The 13,461-nt window shown below is 43.7% G+C and overlaps 1 protein-coding gene across 1 annotated transcript in view; it reads right to left on the bottom strand.

The window, feature by feature from the left end:
• Positions 1-2,849: 2,849 nt before the first annotated feature.
• The window catches only part of LOC118887350 (phosphatidylcholine transfer protein-like), a 31,591-nt gene continuing 20,979 nt past the window's right edge, over positions 2,850-13,461 (bottom strand). The window contains 6 exon segments of the mRNA XM_036838158.1: positions 2,850-2,915; positions 4,133-4,167; positions 5,046-5,174; positions 5,177-5,216; positions 7,703-7,782; positions 10,258-10,369. Coding sequence (XP_036694053.1) covers positions 2,850-2,915; positions 4,133-4,167; positions 5,046-5,174; positions 5,177-5,216; positions 7,703-7,782; positions 10,258-10,369 — 462 coding nt within the window.

Below are 13,461 nucleotides of genomic sequence, written 5' to 3'. Positions count from 1 at the left end.
ATGCCTGTCCCCTTGCCAGATGGACACCAGACCACTGAGAAATATCTGTGAAGTGAACACACATCTTAAAACTTTTAAAGAGAATTCTCTGAGCCAACTGGGTGGTGCTACCAGAAACATGAGAACCAAATGGACTCTTCCTGCTTTCTCTCTCTTTCAAACCCAGCTGGGAAGCAGGAGGATTGAAGGGCAGGCAGTAGAGGTGGGGATTCTGGGTGAGGAATCTCAGCCAGGGACCCAGGCCAGGACCCTCATTGTGAAATAGGAACATTTTCAAGGAAGTGGCCCTCTGCTGGAATTCCTCAGTTCCAAGGTTGTCATTAACTTTGAACTGTTATGCAGCGTGAATAATTTGCCTGTGGAAAAAATTTAGCACTAACAGTAGTGCTGCTTTCATCATGAAAATCCTGAAATCCTGACTAATCACAGTGGAACTCAGTCCAGACTGTGCCATTTCTGTAACATTAAAGTATAACCCATAGCCACAACAGCAAAGCCACCCCTTAACAAATAAAGGACCTAGTGCTGTCATGGAAAGGCCAGTGGGAACCTGAGGAATCTTGAACCCCTAAAATGACTTGGGGAAATAATTTCAATTGAATTAAGTTATTAAACATTAAAGTAATATTTAATGTAATGAATTCAAACCTCTATATTTGGATGGGTTGAGCCTTCTGGGTGTGTGTCATTTGGTCAATCTTCTACAAATCATTAAAGGTACTCATTTAGTTACCATTTGAGTGCCTAAGATACATTCCCTTAGGGGGCAGTAATAAAAGTGAAAGAAGGGTTTCTATCCACAAAGATCTTATTGTCTATTCAGAGAGACAGACATGGGGAAATAAGTGAAACAAAGTGCTAGAATAATGATAATATATTTATACCTTTCAAATTCCAATGATACTTTCAGCCCCTGTGGAGAGGCAGACCTTGAAGAATTCAGCACAACCTCCAAAGTAACAGTTTTATGTTTTTTGGGCCTCTGGCATTTACTATTGACTCATGGGTTCTCAGTTTCCCAGGTAATCTCATATACCAATGCTGTGTAGGACTATTTTCTCCAAATTAGCAAGCATGAATGTGAAAGGGTCTTAACTCTACTAATTATAGCAAGCTACGTGACTTTGTAAACTGCCTTAGCTAAAAACTCAGAATTCTTAGTATTCTCAGTGTTCTTAGCAGATTATCAAACAGTGTTTAAAGGTATGGTTTGCATGACATTATTTTATGTTGGTTCTTTGCTCAAAGACTGTAATCCTAGTGCTTGTGTTTCAATGACTCTATACATAAAATGTCAACATGACCTTTATTACATGAGACATTTAGATTTAGTTTACCTAAAATTCCAGCTATATTACTGATAGCGATATTTTAATGATAAATTTATGAAGTATTCACTTTTTTGCATAATTCTATACATGTGATCACAATGACTGGGGCAGGGATTGCCACACGGTTTCGAGGGAACCATGGGATAGTCTGGGATCAACTAGAAAGAAATGCTGTCTTTTTTTTGACTTGGCATGAACTGGGAAATATGCAAGCCTACTTTTTTCTTTTAGCAGCCATCCTGCAATCAAACACAGCCTAATATCAACGATAACTTGAAGAAGAACAGAGCTGATTCCTAATGTCAGTTTAAGCACCTGTACCATTCTCTACCTGAGACTACTCTACCCCTGGCCTTGCATGTAAGTGAGCCTGAGATTCCTTTTTGTGTTCAAGTCCATGAGTAAGACCTTGAGATTCCACTGTCTAGGGCTGCGTCCCAGCTCTGCCTCTCACCAAACTTGGCCACCTCAGGTGCTGGTGGGAGTAAAGCAGCCACAGGAGAGCACAGGCATCAACATGTCAGCTGAGCTGACTACTGGTGAATAATTTTCCTCCTTGAATCATTTTTTAGAGTAAGAATAGCCAGGAATGATTGGCAATAATTTGAACATGGAGAACCTAGAACAAGCCGATGATGACTGCCAGACCCCATGTAGACAAAGATTCTAACAGGAGAGAACTAAACAAACAAACAAACAAAAAACATGCATACCTGTTACTGAAGTAAAACTCAGTTATTATCTTTTGAATAAAAAGTAATATTTTATTTGCTTCTGGTAATTACCAGAGCTGTCTTGATGCCTCAGTGTCCAGTAAAATGCAGAACTAGTGAGGTACGGACAGCCTTCCCCAGGGGCATATGGGAAAGAGAGAGACCCAGACATGGGTGATGAGAAAAAAATGTTATTACACTGTGTGCTTGGTCAGGCCTGCAATGTTTTTCAAAATAGTTTCATATCAAAACAACTCATGATCCTCCACAAGTAGGAATGGGGAGAGACAGTGGATTATCATCTCAAATCAGGCAAATCAAGTCAGCAAAGCATAAGGCAAATGGACATGAGTCTTCCAGTCTGGGTGCACTGAGAGTCAGCTCTGAAGGCAAAGCAACTTCAGCAGGAAATCACCCTCTTGGGTTGCAAGAACTCACATGTGGGAAGGAGCCAGCTTGCTGGGATCAGTCAGTCTTAGGTGGTGTTGTCAGTCCTCCACACATGACCCCCCTAGAATGGCACAATGAAATGACTTTGTTCCCTACTCAGGACTCCCTTTTTAAAAAATAAACAAGCAAAGGTTTCCCTAATTTGAGCCACACCCAACAGTGGAAGAAGGCAGCGGGTCCTGGGGTGGGAAGAGTGGGAAAGGAAGGCAGGAGTCAGGCAAACATGCTTGGGGATAAGGTGATGGAGAGCATGCAGGCCTCTGAGGACTGAAAAGGGAAAGGCAGGCTGAGCATCAGTAGTTGTGGCACTTCCAGGGACATCATTCCATGGACACAGAACTCCCAATTCTCTCTCTTAGGATCTCCTGGGATAGTTATGACAGGTATTCACCATGTTTTTCAAGTAGGTAGGAACTCCTTTCTGCAAAGGAAAGGAGACTGTCACTTCTTCTGCAAAGGAAAGGAGACTGTCACTTCTATGTCCTCACAGCGATTACTCCTGATTCTTTGGGATGTGGCAAAGGTAAGGGAAGATGGCTTTGGGAATAATACATATGACAATAGGGCCCCTGACAAGATTTCAACAGAATGTTGCTACAGATAGTGACAAAAGGTAAGATGCAGGGCACAGGTAAGGCTGGATGGTAGGGGCCACTGTTATAAGACCTTGTTGTATATTTTAGCTTTTGCTAATAAAAAACTAAGATTTTTTAAGACACCATTTTTGGAAAAGAAAAAAAATTAAAAACAGAAAATGATATTGGCTTGGGCTGTGGGATTCTTCCAAAGAAATGAGAGAAAGGACTTGCTTTACAGATTTAGAAAATGGTAAGGATTGGGGGCAAGAGGCAGGATATGCCATCCTTCAGTCAGTGTTGAACATTGCCCAAGACTTTCCCCAAACATTGTTCTATTTACTCCTTCTCTACAGGGTGAGAATATCCATCTCCGTTTTTAAAAGGGAAAAAATTGATGGCTTCCCTAGATAACCCAGTTAGAAGCAGGGCCAGGATTCAATATATGATGTTTGACTCAAAGCCTATGTGCTTTTTTACTCTCCAAGGGAACTGGTGAGCCTTCCAGCCAGGAAGTAGGACCTTACAAAGCAGACGGAATGGTTGCCATGATTCCAGGTCCTAGGCAGTCCCTAGTGATCTGGGTACCACTGTGGTTCCCTCTCCTTACAGAAAAAAAGAAAGAAAAACTGTAAAAAACCCTGGAGCCTTCTGCAGGCTCGGACATGTCTGATTGTTTCCCGAGCCAGGTTGGCCTGTCTAACTCCTCCATAAGCAGATACAGGGTCCACAGGCACCATTGTTCCTACAAGGAGCAGGCTATTGTCCAGAGGTTCCAGAGAGTGATCCTGGTAGAGTCTTGGGGCAAAGCAAGGAGGGGCTGGCATTCCTCCTAAAGATTCTTTGTCTTTTGTCCCAGCCTCCATTCTGGGTGTTGGCAACCCCAGTCCTAACCATAGTCACTCAACAGAGTTGCTTCATAAAAGAACATCATGAGGCCTGAGACAGCGCGTCTCTTCAGGCTGACAGCCCCACAGGCTAAGTCAACATTGGTCAAACACACTTCCCCTCCTGCCTCCTGGGATCTCGCCTTGGCAGTCCATTTAAAGAGTCAGTTCGGAACTGGGCAATCCAGGTTATCAAGGTAATACATGAAAATTAGAGAGGGGAAAGAAGGACAATTCAGAAGGAGGAAAAATATTAGAAAGATACAGTACAAACACTGCAAACCTTCCATCTTTATATCCAGGCCCAGAAAGTAAGGAGGGAGGTAACACGGAATTCAAATGGACTCGCCCCTCTGCCTTGCCTTACGGGAGACTTACATATAAACATTTTGGAAAACAGCCAAGGAATATTCTACTGCTATTTATTAAATGCCTGACAAGTATTAGACACTTGGATGTATCTCTCATTTAATTATTTCTCTCATTAATCATCTCAATCCTAAGGAGTTGATAAAATTGTACTCCAGTTTATAAATGATAAAATGGAGACTCAGAAGAGTGGGGTGACATGCCCAAGGTGGCAGATCTAACACACGTCACAACTAAGTTCAGATTTTGCTGCAGCCTTAAGGCCACACTGATTCCAGTCCAGCTGGTGGCCGCTGGACCCCTCCCAGGCTCTCTCCTGAGGCTGGAACTCAAGGCAGGCAGGTTCTGAGTCCCTGGGTTTTTGCTGAGCAGGAGCTGCCTCCTCAGAGATGGTCCCACCAGCCCTCCTGCCCCGCCTTGGCCGGTGTGTGCATGGACAGGACCAGCCTGAAGTGAGTCTCTAAACCTTCTGGTTCACTTGGATGTTCTGATTTCATCTGAATAATGCAATCGGTAAAGAATGAAATGATCAGATTTAAACATCCACCTTGCATTGTAGCCAAGCTTCTGGGGTGAATTGAGTCTCCCTTGTTTTTTTGCACCGATGCCCAGTCCCTGACCTCAGGGAATAAAGCACCCTACACTTTATGTGCCTTGCAGTCAGCCTGGCCTTCACATGGGTGGCCCTGGCTGGTGCGCCAACACGTGCCCTCTTTTTACCTTTGCTCCCCCTCTTGCCATCGCTCTGGATCGCCAGCCTCTGTTTGAACTGCCTCACCTGGATCATGCCCAACTTCTCTGGAAACTGCGGCATGGAGGTGCTCTGGGCCAGGATCACATGGATCTTCTACCCTTAAAGTCCAGCTCCTGCCACTGATGCACATAGAGGTACTACACCGCCAGTCAAGGCATGACATTGAGGCCCATCTCAGATGGGCAGAAGGAAAGCCCGCAAGCCAGAAGAAAAGGGAAATGATTCTGTTCCTCCACTTGGCATTTGCTCCCTTGCACTGTTACTTCACTTCCTGCCCTGTCTGCCTACTTGCTCTGCAAAACCGTGGCTCCTCCCACCTGGTGTTCTCATTTGAGAGCATATGTTACCCACCTGTGAATGGTTCCTTGCTGCTTTAATTATGTGGGGAACCCATTTCTCCTTTCTCCAAGATGGTAATGAGATTTCAGAGGATTGGTAACTTAACAGCTGTGTGATCCTGGGTAAGTTACTCAAGTCTTCTGAGACTCAGTCCTTATGCAGGGAAGGGGGGTCACACTGCCCCAATGGGGCCATTTCTCTCTGTCCTCCCCCTAAGCCCAAATCACTGACCTCTATGCACAGAGGATGGTCAGACAAGGTTACTTACACCTGGAGATCATAGGAAGACACATGAATACCTGAATATTTAGTAGGCAGATGTCCTCGCTTGTTCTGGGTCACCATGAATAACAAAGCCATTTCATCTCAATAAATACTCACAGAATGACCACTATGTCTATGGTGCTGTTATAGGGAAGATAATTCGATCCTGAGAAACAACAGGAGTCACCACTTACTGAGCCCTTACCATGTACATACATCATGTGCTTAACATGCAGCATCAGTATTGATCCTGAAAAAGTCCCTGTGAATCCTCCATAAGTATCTCCATCTTACAGATGACAAAACTGAGACTCAGAGAAGTAAAGAAACTTACCAAAGATCCCATAGCCCAGCTGAAGTGATGTAACCTGAATTTGAACTCAGATCAGGCTCCAAAACCTGGTGAGACTTTCATGGTTGTACAGGGCTCAACTCTTTAATGTGTTCATTAAACTTTTCAATGGCAGAATTTTAGATTTCACAATAGAAGGAATTAAAGCCTAAAATAATCAAAAAACTCACTCTAAGTTTAACACAGTTACACTTACTACAATAGCCGCAACCACAGCCCCAGGCCAGCTCGGAGTCTCTACAGCACCCACGGTGGACTGCCCCTCCCCCAGGAGCTGCAGATAGTCTATTGTGTATATATGTGACATATGTGCATATACAAAGACTAAGAATCTCATTATGGAATTGTGTGGCATTGGAAAGCCAATGAAATAGGCTTCAAGCAGCCCCAAGTGTCCACTGAGAACACCCCCCGGAGTGTCCCTGTGAGGTCAGAGACTGGGGTTGCCCTGGTCCAGATCACCTTCTCTGGTCACAGCTGGACCCGGGTCCAGGCTTGCCTCTGCCACCCACTAGTGGTGAGAAACCGATGAGAACCTGAGCAGGGCTCTGAACTTCCCTTTGCCTCAGTTTCCTTCTTTGACCAATGGGGATGATGGTTCCTACCCTGCATAGTTGTTGGAAAGAGGAGAGAAAACCACATAAAATCTACCACAATCTTGAATTACCTACCACCTGTATCTAGCAGTCTGTGGGAACTTGGCTAAAAATAATCCCTTATGGAGTCTGTAATCTAGCTGGGCCAGGGTAGACACATACACACAAAACACACAGAAACAATACCCACAAACCACCCCGATGCCCCCTCTCTTTCTAAAGAACAATTATTTAGGAACATACAGACTTACAGAATGTTAGAGCTAGAAAAGATTCCAGTGATCATCCAGTTCAGTGGTTTCCAAGATTTTCTTTCTTAATTCTACAGACTCTTTGTTAAAAGGATACTTTATGGAAATTCAGTGTGTAGAACACTCAGCTACTAAGATTGAAGAGAACAGTGGAGTGGACATCTCACCTGCCCCTGCCTATATTCTACCCCATCTGCCCACCCAGCAAATGCCCATCAAACCCTCCCAGGCTGGCCCTAAGGGGTCTTCATAGAGCCTTGGAGTGTCAGTTAAAACTCCCCACATCCATTCAACTGCTTCATATCGTAATCAAGGAAACTGAGGGGAAGAAACATACACACGGTGTCCAGATCCAATATTTGAGGAGGAGGGAAGGTGGAGGGAGCTGGAAATGTGGGGCCTGAGTCCCAGCCCCCAGTCTGCTGCTAACCACCTGAGTGTGTGCTTCTGTCACGTTGCCCCTCTGGGTCCCTACTTCCTCCATTATAGATTGAGAGAGTGGATTGAATACTCTTTATGAAAAGTTGTTTTCAGGTCCCCAATTCTGTGTCCCAACAATTTCAATCCCTAGAAAACTTCTCAGGAAGGTATTATCTGCCTTCCCATGACCACAATTACAGATGCTGCATGTGGCCAGGCCTGGAAATCACACTCTGAGGTCTCTGAAAGCCACACAAGAAGCAACAGCTGTTAGCAGATGCCTCTGCAAGAGTCAAAGACGATATTGTCCACACCTGCTGGACATACCACCATTGGGTGATGGCCACAGGGCACAGAAACACTTCGAAAGCTGAGTAATGGTGCCTCTCTGGAAAGGATACATCTCTGTTGAACTTGGGAGGAGGGCTCTCCACTTCCCAGTGGACCACTGTCTCTCCGCTGCATTCTCTTTCATAAAGTTCTAAGGAGAACAAAAGAAGTTACTGCCTCTGGAAACCTATTTGGCTTCAATTAACAAGAAGCTTTGATATGATGATCTCATAGGGAATGATAAACCACTGACTTATAAGGCACAGAATTCTAGAAAAAGACAGATCCATTACCACTGAAAACTTGTTGCCCAGGGACAGTGTCTAGCAGATATAAAAACACAGTAAAAATAAAAGAACCCAACAAAAGTTGTTCATCATATAGCATAAACAGCACTCAAAAAAATGCAGTGAAATAAAATTACCCATTAAAAAATAAATTTTCAGGTTTAAAAATCAGAGAAACCACCAGATGTCACTAGAGTACCAATAGTTTTACTGTTGTGTCCTTATGCCCCTCTTTAGACTTCTCTATATATTACAGGTGTCCTGAGACTGAGCCACCCAGCTTAGTGCATTCAGTTGGGAAACAAAAGTTCCAGAGAAGGCAGTGTCCTTCCTAAACAGCTAGAAAGTGGCTTAACCGTGCTAACCCTAAGTTTCTTGCCTTTCTCCCATGTTACATTATATCACAGCTATAGGGACCAAATCTCCGTAATATCCACCATCCTACTGAATGCAAATAGCATCAGCTCTCAAGGGAGATAGCAAAGAAATTCTAAGAAGTGCACAGCCTCTGCCCCCCAAGCTGTGTGGGAAGCTTCTAACTAACCATTTAGGGAAGGAGCCAAGCTAAGGCTGCTGAAGGAACCAAGAGAGTCCCTTGAGGAGATGCTGACTGTGGAAATGTGTTAATTAATTTAGCTTTTGAAAAAAAAATCTATTAGAAGCAGACCATGGGGTAAAGAGCTTGCCAGCCCATTGGTACAAGAGGCTGAAGATGCCCTTGAAAGGAAGGGAAGGAGTGGACATCTGTTGCTTTTTCCTGCTCAGCTTTGACTCTCCCCTTCTTGGACCAGCATCTCATTCTTCAAGGCATCACCCTTCGCCTCCTTCTCCACAATGTGGTTTATGCAGGACTGACTCAGCATTAATTTCAGGGCTGGGAAATTGAGCCAGACATGGCCACAGTGATTAGTTTAGGGAAAGCACATGTAGACACTCTTGGCTTGGCACTCTAGCAAGTTTAGCCCAAAAAGTGGTTTAGTAAAGGCTCTCAGGTAGCTTGCAGAAGATCTAGGAGGACCAGAGTTAGGTTAGAATGTCAGGATTAGAAACTTTGGCTTCCAGAGAAGCCAAACTACTGCTGTCTCTGGACCATACTCCATAGTGTGGACTGCTGATGCCAAGTACCACACATCAGAGGCTCTGCCAATGTCTGTAGCACACCACAACTGAACCTGGCTACTACGGAGATGGACAGAGAATGTCTGGCTTCTCCCTTGAATAGGTGGCATCACAATTCCCTCTAGATAGGAAGGGTATTTGAAAACACTAAGTGACCCAAAACCATGATAAACGTCCCCAGGAAGTAAATATATGATCCATGTTGAGGCTACTAAAGCCAACCTTGGGACTCTGGCTGCATCAGTAGGAAAGGTCCTGTTCCTCTGGGTTTATGTACATGGTTAGAATGTAAGCCTGCATCCTCTGATGGCATCTCTGCCATGACACAAGAATCTGCCTGAGAATGAGGTCAACACAGAAGAAAACAGAGTCAAGCTGGAAATGAAGTATTGGATGCAGCTGTCCTGGAAGCCAGACACCCATGGATTTTCAATGTCATGAACCAAAAACACTTTTTCCTTTTCTTACACTGGCATTTGTTAGTGCTTAGTTACTTGCAACCAAGAGTCCCGACAACAGCAAGGGTCTGTCAGGGTTTCTGTATCCCTGGGCTAGCTGCTGCGTACCTATTCCACTCTGACTGGGATGGCAGAGGCCACTCCCCACTCTAAGTGGCAGGAAGATCCCCTATCTAATGCCTCTCATAACTCTCCATCACTTCTAGGGAAAATCTAAGAAGTGTAGCTGGGTGGCTAGCCTAGGTCCTTGGGGCTCTGGACCCTCCTCCCACTCTAGTTCCAGATTCTGCTACCCCAGTAACGCAACAACACCAAACTGATCACAGTTTTTTAACGTTTCATGTTGTTTCATGCCTTCCTCACTTTAGTCATACTGTTCCCTGGGTCTGGAATGTCCTTATACCACTCACCCCCTCACCCTCTCACCTTCCCACATGTGTCAAGTCTCTAAAATTTTGATTCAACTTCTAAAAAAAGTTTGTACACCACGTCCTCCAAGAAGACTTCCATGGCCACCCAGGTGCATGAGATGACAATGAACTTACAGTAAGAGCAAAGTAGCCCTCAGAGCAAACTGGAGAGTAAATCTAAGAGTATGCAAGGAGCAAGTCACATTTCAGCCCAGCACTCCAGATATTTAAGCCAAAATTTAAAGTGAAATGTAACACTGTAGAAATTAAACCTATTGCTTTCTATTGGTTAGAGTAAATACTAATAGATTCTACTCTATAACTGATTTTTAAAATTGTAGGTTTCACTCACCTTTAACAAATTCGTCCCACTCTTTTCTATAGTTGAAGTCCATATAGACATCTGCAAGTAGATCCGGTGGGAAATCATCCAGAACACCAAAGGCCTTATAATGTCCAGTTGGCTGTAAAACCAGAGCAGGCAGAAACAATCTGTTGATTCCCAAGTTGAGATTACACAGCATATGAAGAAACAGCTGTTCATGCAACACCACTATTGAGCACCTCCTCTGTGGTTTTGGTGACACAATGGTGAAAAAACAGATGAGACTACTGCTCTCATGGGTCTTATATTTGACCTTAGGCTTTGGTGGTGGTGACAGCTTTAAATACTATCCAGGTAATTTAAGTAGGATAAAACAGGGTTATGTGATAAATGGTGCCTGGGTTTGGAGGGCAGGGGTTCAATACTGTCAGGTGATCAGGAATGGCCTCTAGGAAGGATAATATGTATCAGAACAGTTTGGCCTAAATATTAGAAGGATCCAGACATGGGAAGATGAGGAAAGCCCATTCCTTTTTGGGAGGGGGCCCTAAGGTTGATGGATGGCCTTACTCACAGAAAAGAAAGTCAGGGAGTCCAGAGAACTGTGTTGGGGGAGAGTGGTAGGAGCTGAGGTCAGAGAGGTAGTAGAGGCCATGCACAGAGGGCTTTGTAAACTGGGATAAAGATGTAAAAATTTTATTCTAACTGCTATGGAAAACCAATGAATGACTTTAAACAGGAGAATGACTTTTTAAAAGGTGATTCTTGCTGCTTGATAGAAAATAGATCATAAGGGAGCAAGGAGATGGGTTAGAAGACCAGTGCAATGGTGCAGATAAGAGATGATGGTGATTGGACAGGGAGGTAACAACAATGATGGGGAGAAGTCAGTGAATTAGGGACACATTTTAGAAGTAATGTCAAAAGGAATGCTGACAGACTGGCATGGAGAGAGAGAAAGCAAAGAATTGAGGATAACTCTTGGAACCTTTCCTGAGCAACCAGGTAGATGGGAGATCCGTTTGTGGGATGTGGGGTAACCAAGAGTCCTACCTCGGGCAAGTTGAGTCTCAGGTGTTTACTAAACATCCATGTGGGGGTGTCATCTAGGCAGCTAGCATTCAGGGTTCAGACTACTGTTTTAGATACACAAGGGGCGTAATGAAACCCAACACATCGTTTTACCAATTCCAAGACAGAATTTTTCACCAGCTGCTTCTTTTTTCTGTAAACAACTTGTATATAAAAGAATGAAAGGAGGAAGAAACACCAGCTTCAAATCATACTAGTCTCTTTTACTCAGAAAAAGATCATTTCTAGATTCCTAAGTACAAGAGATTTTCCCTGTTTTCATGTTAAGTCATATTCTGTGAGGGTTCTGGGCTGCGGATGGTGACACTATACACTTCGCTCTCCATACAATGGCAGCTAACAATTCCTGACCCTCACCTTGCTTAAAGGCTCTACTGTTAAGACTAAACCAACGGCTCTTAGATTAATTTCAGTGCAAGAGCAAACAAAACAAACAAAAGTGAAGCTTTTAGTTGTGCTCATACTGCCACATGCTAATAGAATCTTATTGGCTAGACATGGGGAATCTTTCTAGAGATCCAGAGGCTTCAAGGGTCTCCTGACTCAGGTGGCATAACCCAGGGATAAGCATATCCCAGTTTAGGAATCTCAGATGTATATGAAAGTACCTGGCAGGAAACGGAAGGTAAAATTGAAACTGAATTCATAAGGATGTTTCAGCTCTAAAAGTATGTGGCTTTATACCAAGGGTTTCCAACCAGCAAATGACAAGCTGGTAGGTCTGACCCCCTTACGTGCTGTACCATGGATGCACCATAGGAAAGGCAGGACTCAAGAGAAACAACTCCCTCCATTCCTGTCTCCTCCCCTCAAGCTCACAGATGGGGAGAGAGTGAGGGATTGTACACATGACACATCTACACCCACACATATTTTAATGCCTTAAGAGAGAGACAATTAGCTTCTGTTCAGGAATAGTGGGTCCGCATTTTCTACACATACTGAGAAAAAGGGATAATTATGTATAAAGATAATGATATCCCTAAATTCACATGAGTTACCTTTGGTTATCTGGATGAATTAAGACAGTTGTCTGGACCTGATTCCCTTCCCTCCTGAATGTAATTTCAGCCCTTAGTGACCTCAGTCCTGTAATATTGCAGAAAAGAAAAACAGCACTCTATCTCTTCAATTATAGTGTTTATCTGCATTTACATCACTAACTACAAGACAGCCTCGATGAATCACATCTCTCTAATCCTGTAAATGCACCTCGAGTGGGCACTGAATTTTCTTTGCTTCTCACAGAAGAGGTCATTTCAATTTCTCAGGGGCCAGGAAGCCTCCCCAATCTATGATTGTGGAAGCTGTCCAACTCCCACACTCTGTGGCAAGTAACAGGCTCAGATGGTATGAAAAGTAAGCATTTTTCACTGAGGAGAATCACTCCGAATGGCAGGTGTCAAAGATACAGGTGCCACTGGGCTGTGTGTACCAAGACTGTATGAAGAAAGACAGCTGACTAAATCTGATTTAATATTTGAGGTCTCTCGAAAATCAGATGGCAGGTTTAATCCTGAAGGACTACAGAGAGCTAGGTAAGATAATACTGATAGCTAATGCTTATGGAGTGCTTACTAAATACCAGGCCCTGGGCAGAGTGCTTTACAGGGGTCATCCCACTTAATCTACCCAATGGTAATATGAGATATGGACCATCGGTAAACTCACTTTGGGGAATGAAGGATTTGGACATTCTGGATGTTTAGATATAACACCAAACCAATACCTGCGTGAACTGGGGACTGAACTGGGCCACATGGAGGACAGTTCTTGCTTGGCCTTCCAACCTGCCTTTAATATCAAAATCACCACCTAAGGGAAGGAGGAGAGTTCTAGCAGGCTCTCCAGTGGGAGACACAAGCTCACCACTCCCTGACACTATTTTGGGAGGCTATTTTACCCTTCATGGAAACTATGCAAATGAATATATTTTTGAAAGAAAGGGAGAATCCCTGTAAATACCAGTGTTTGAATTTTAGACTGGGACTTCTAATGCTTTTTTCTTCTTTTCTTTCTTTCTTTTTTTTTTTTTTTAACATCTTTATTGGAGTATAATTGCTTTAAAATGGTGTGTTAGTTTCTGCTTTATAACAAAGTGAATCAGCTATACATATACATATGTCCCCATATCTCCTC

Source organism: Balaenoptera musculus, chromosome 20 (assembly GCF_009873245.2).
Source record: "Balaenoptera musculus isolate JJ_BM4_2016_0621 chromosome 20, mBalMus1.pri.v3, whole genome shotgun sequence".
Taxonomy (NCBI): domain Eukaryota; kingdom Metazoa; phylum Chordata; class Mammalia; order Artiodactyla; family Balaenopteridae; genus Balaenoptera; species Balaenoptera musculus.
Note: the sequence above shows the minus strand (reverse complement) of the source record. Positions and strands in the feature narration are given on the sequence as shown.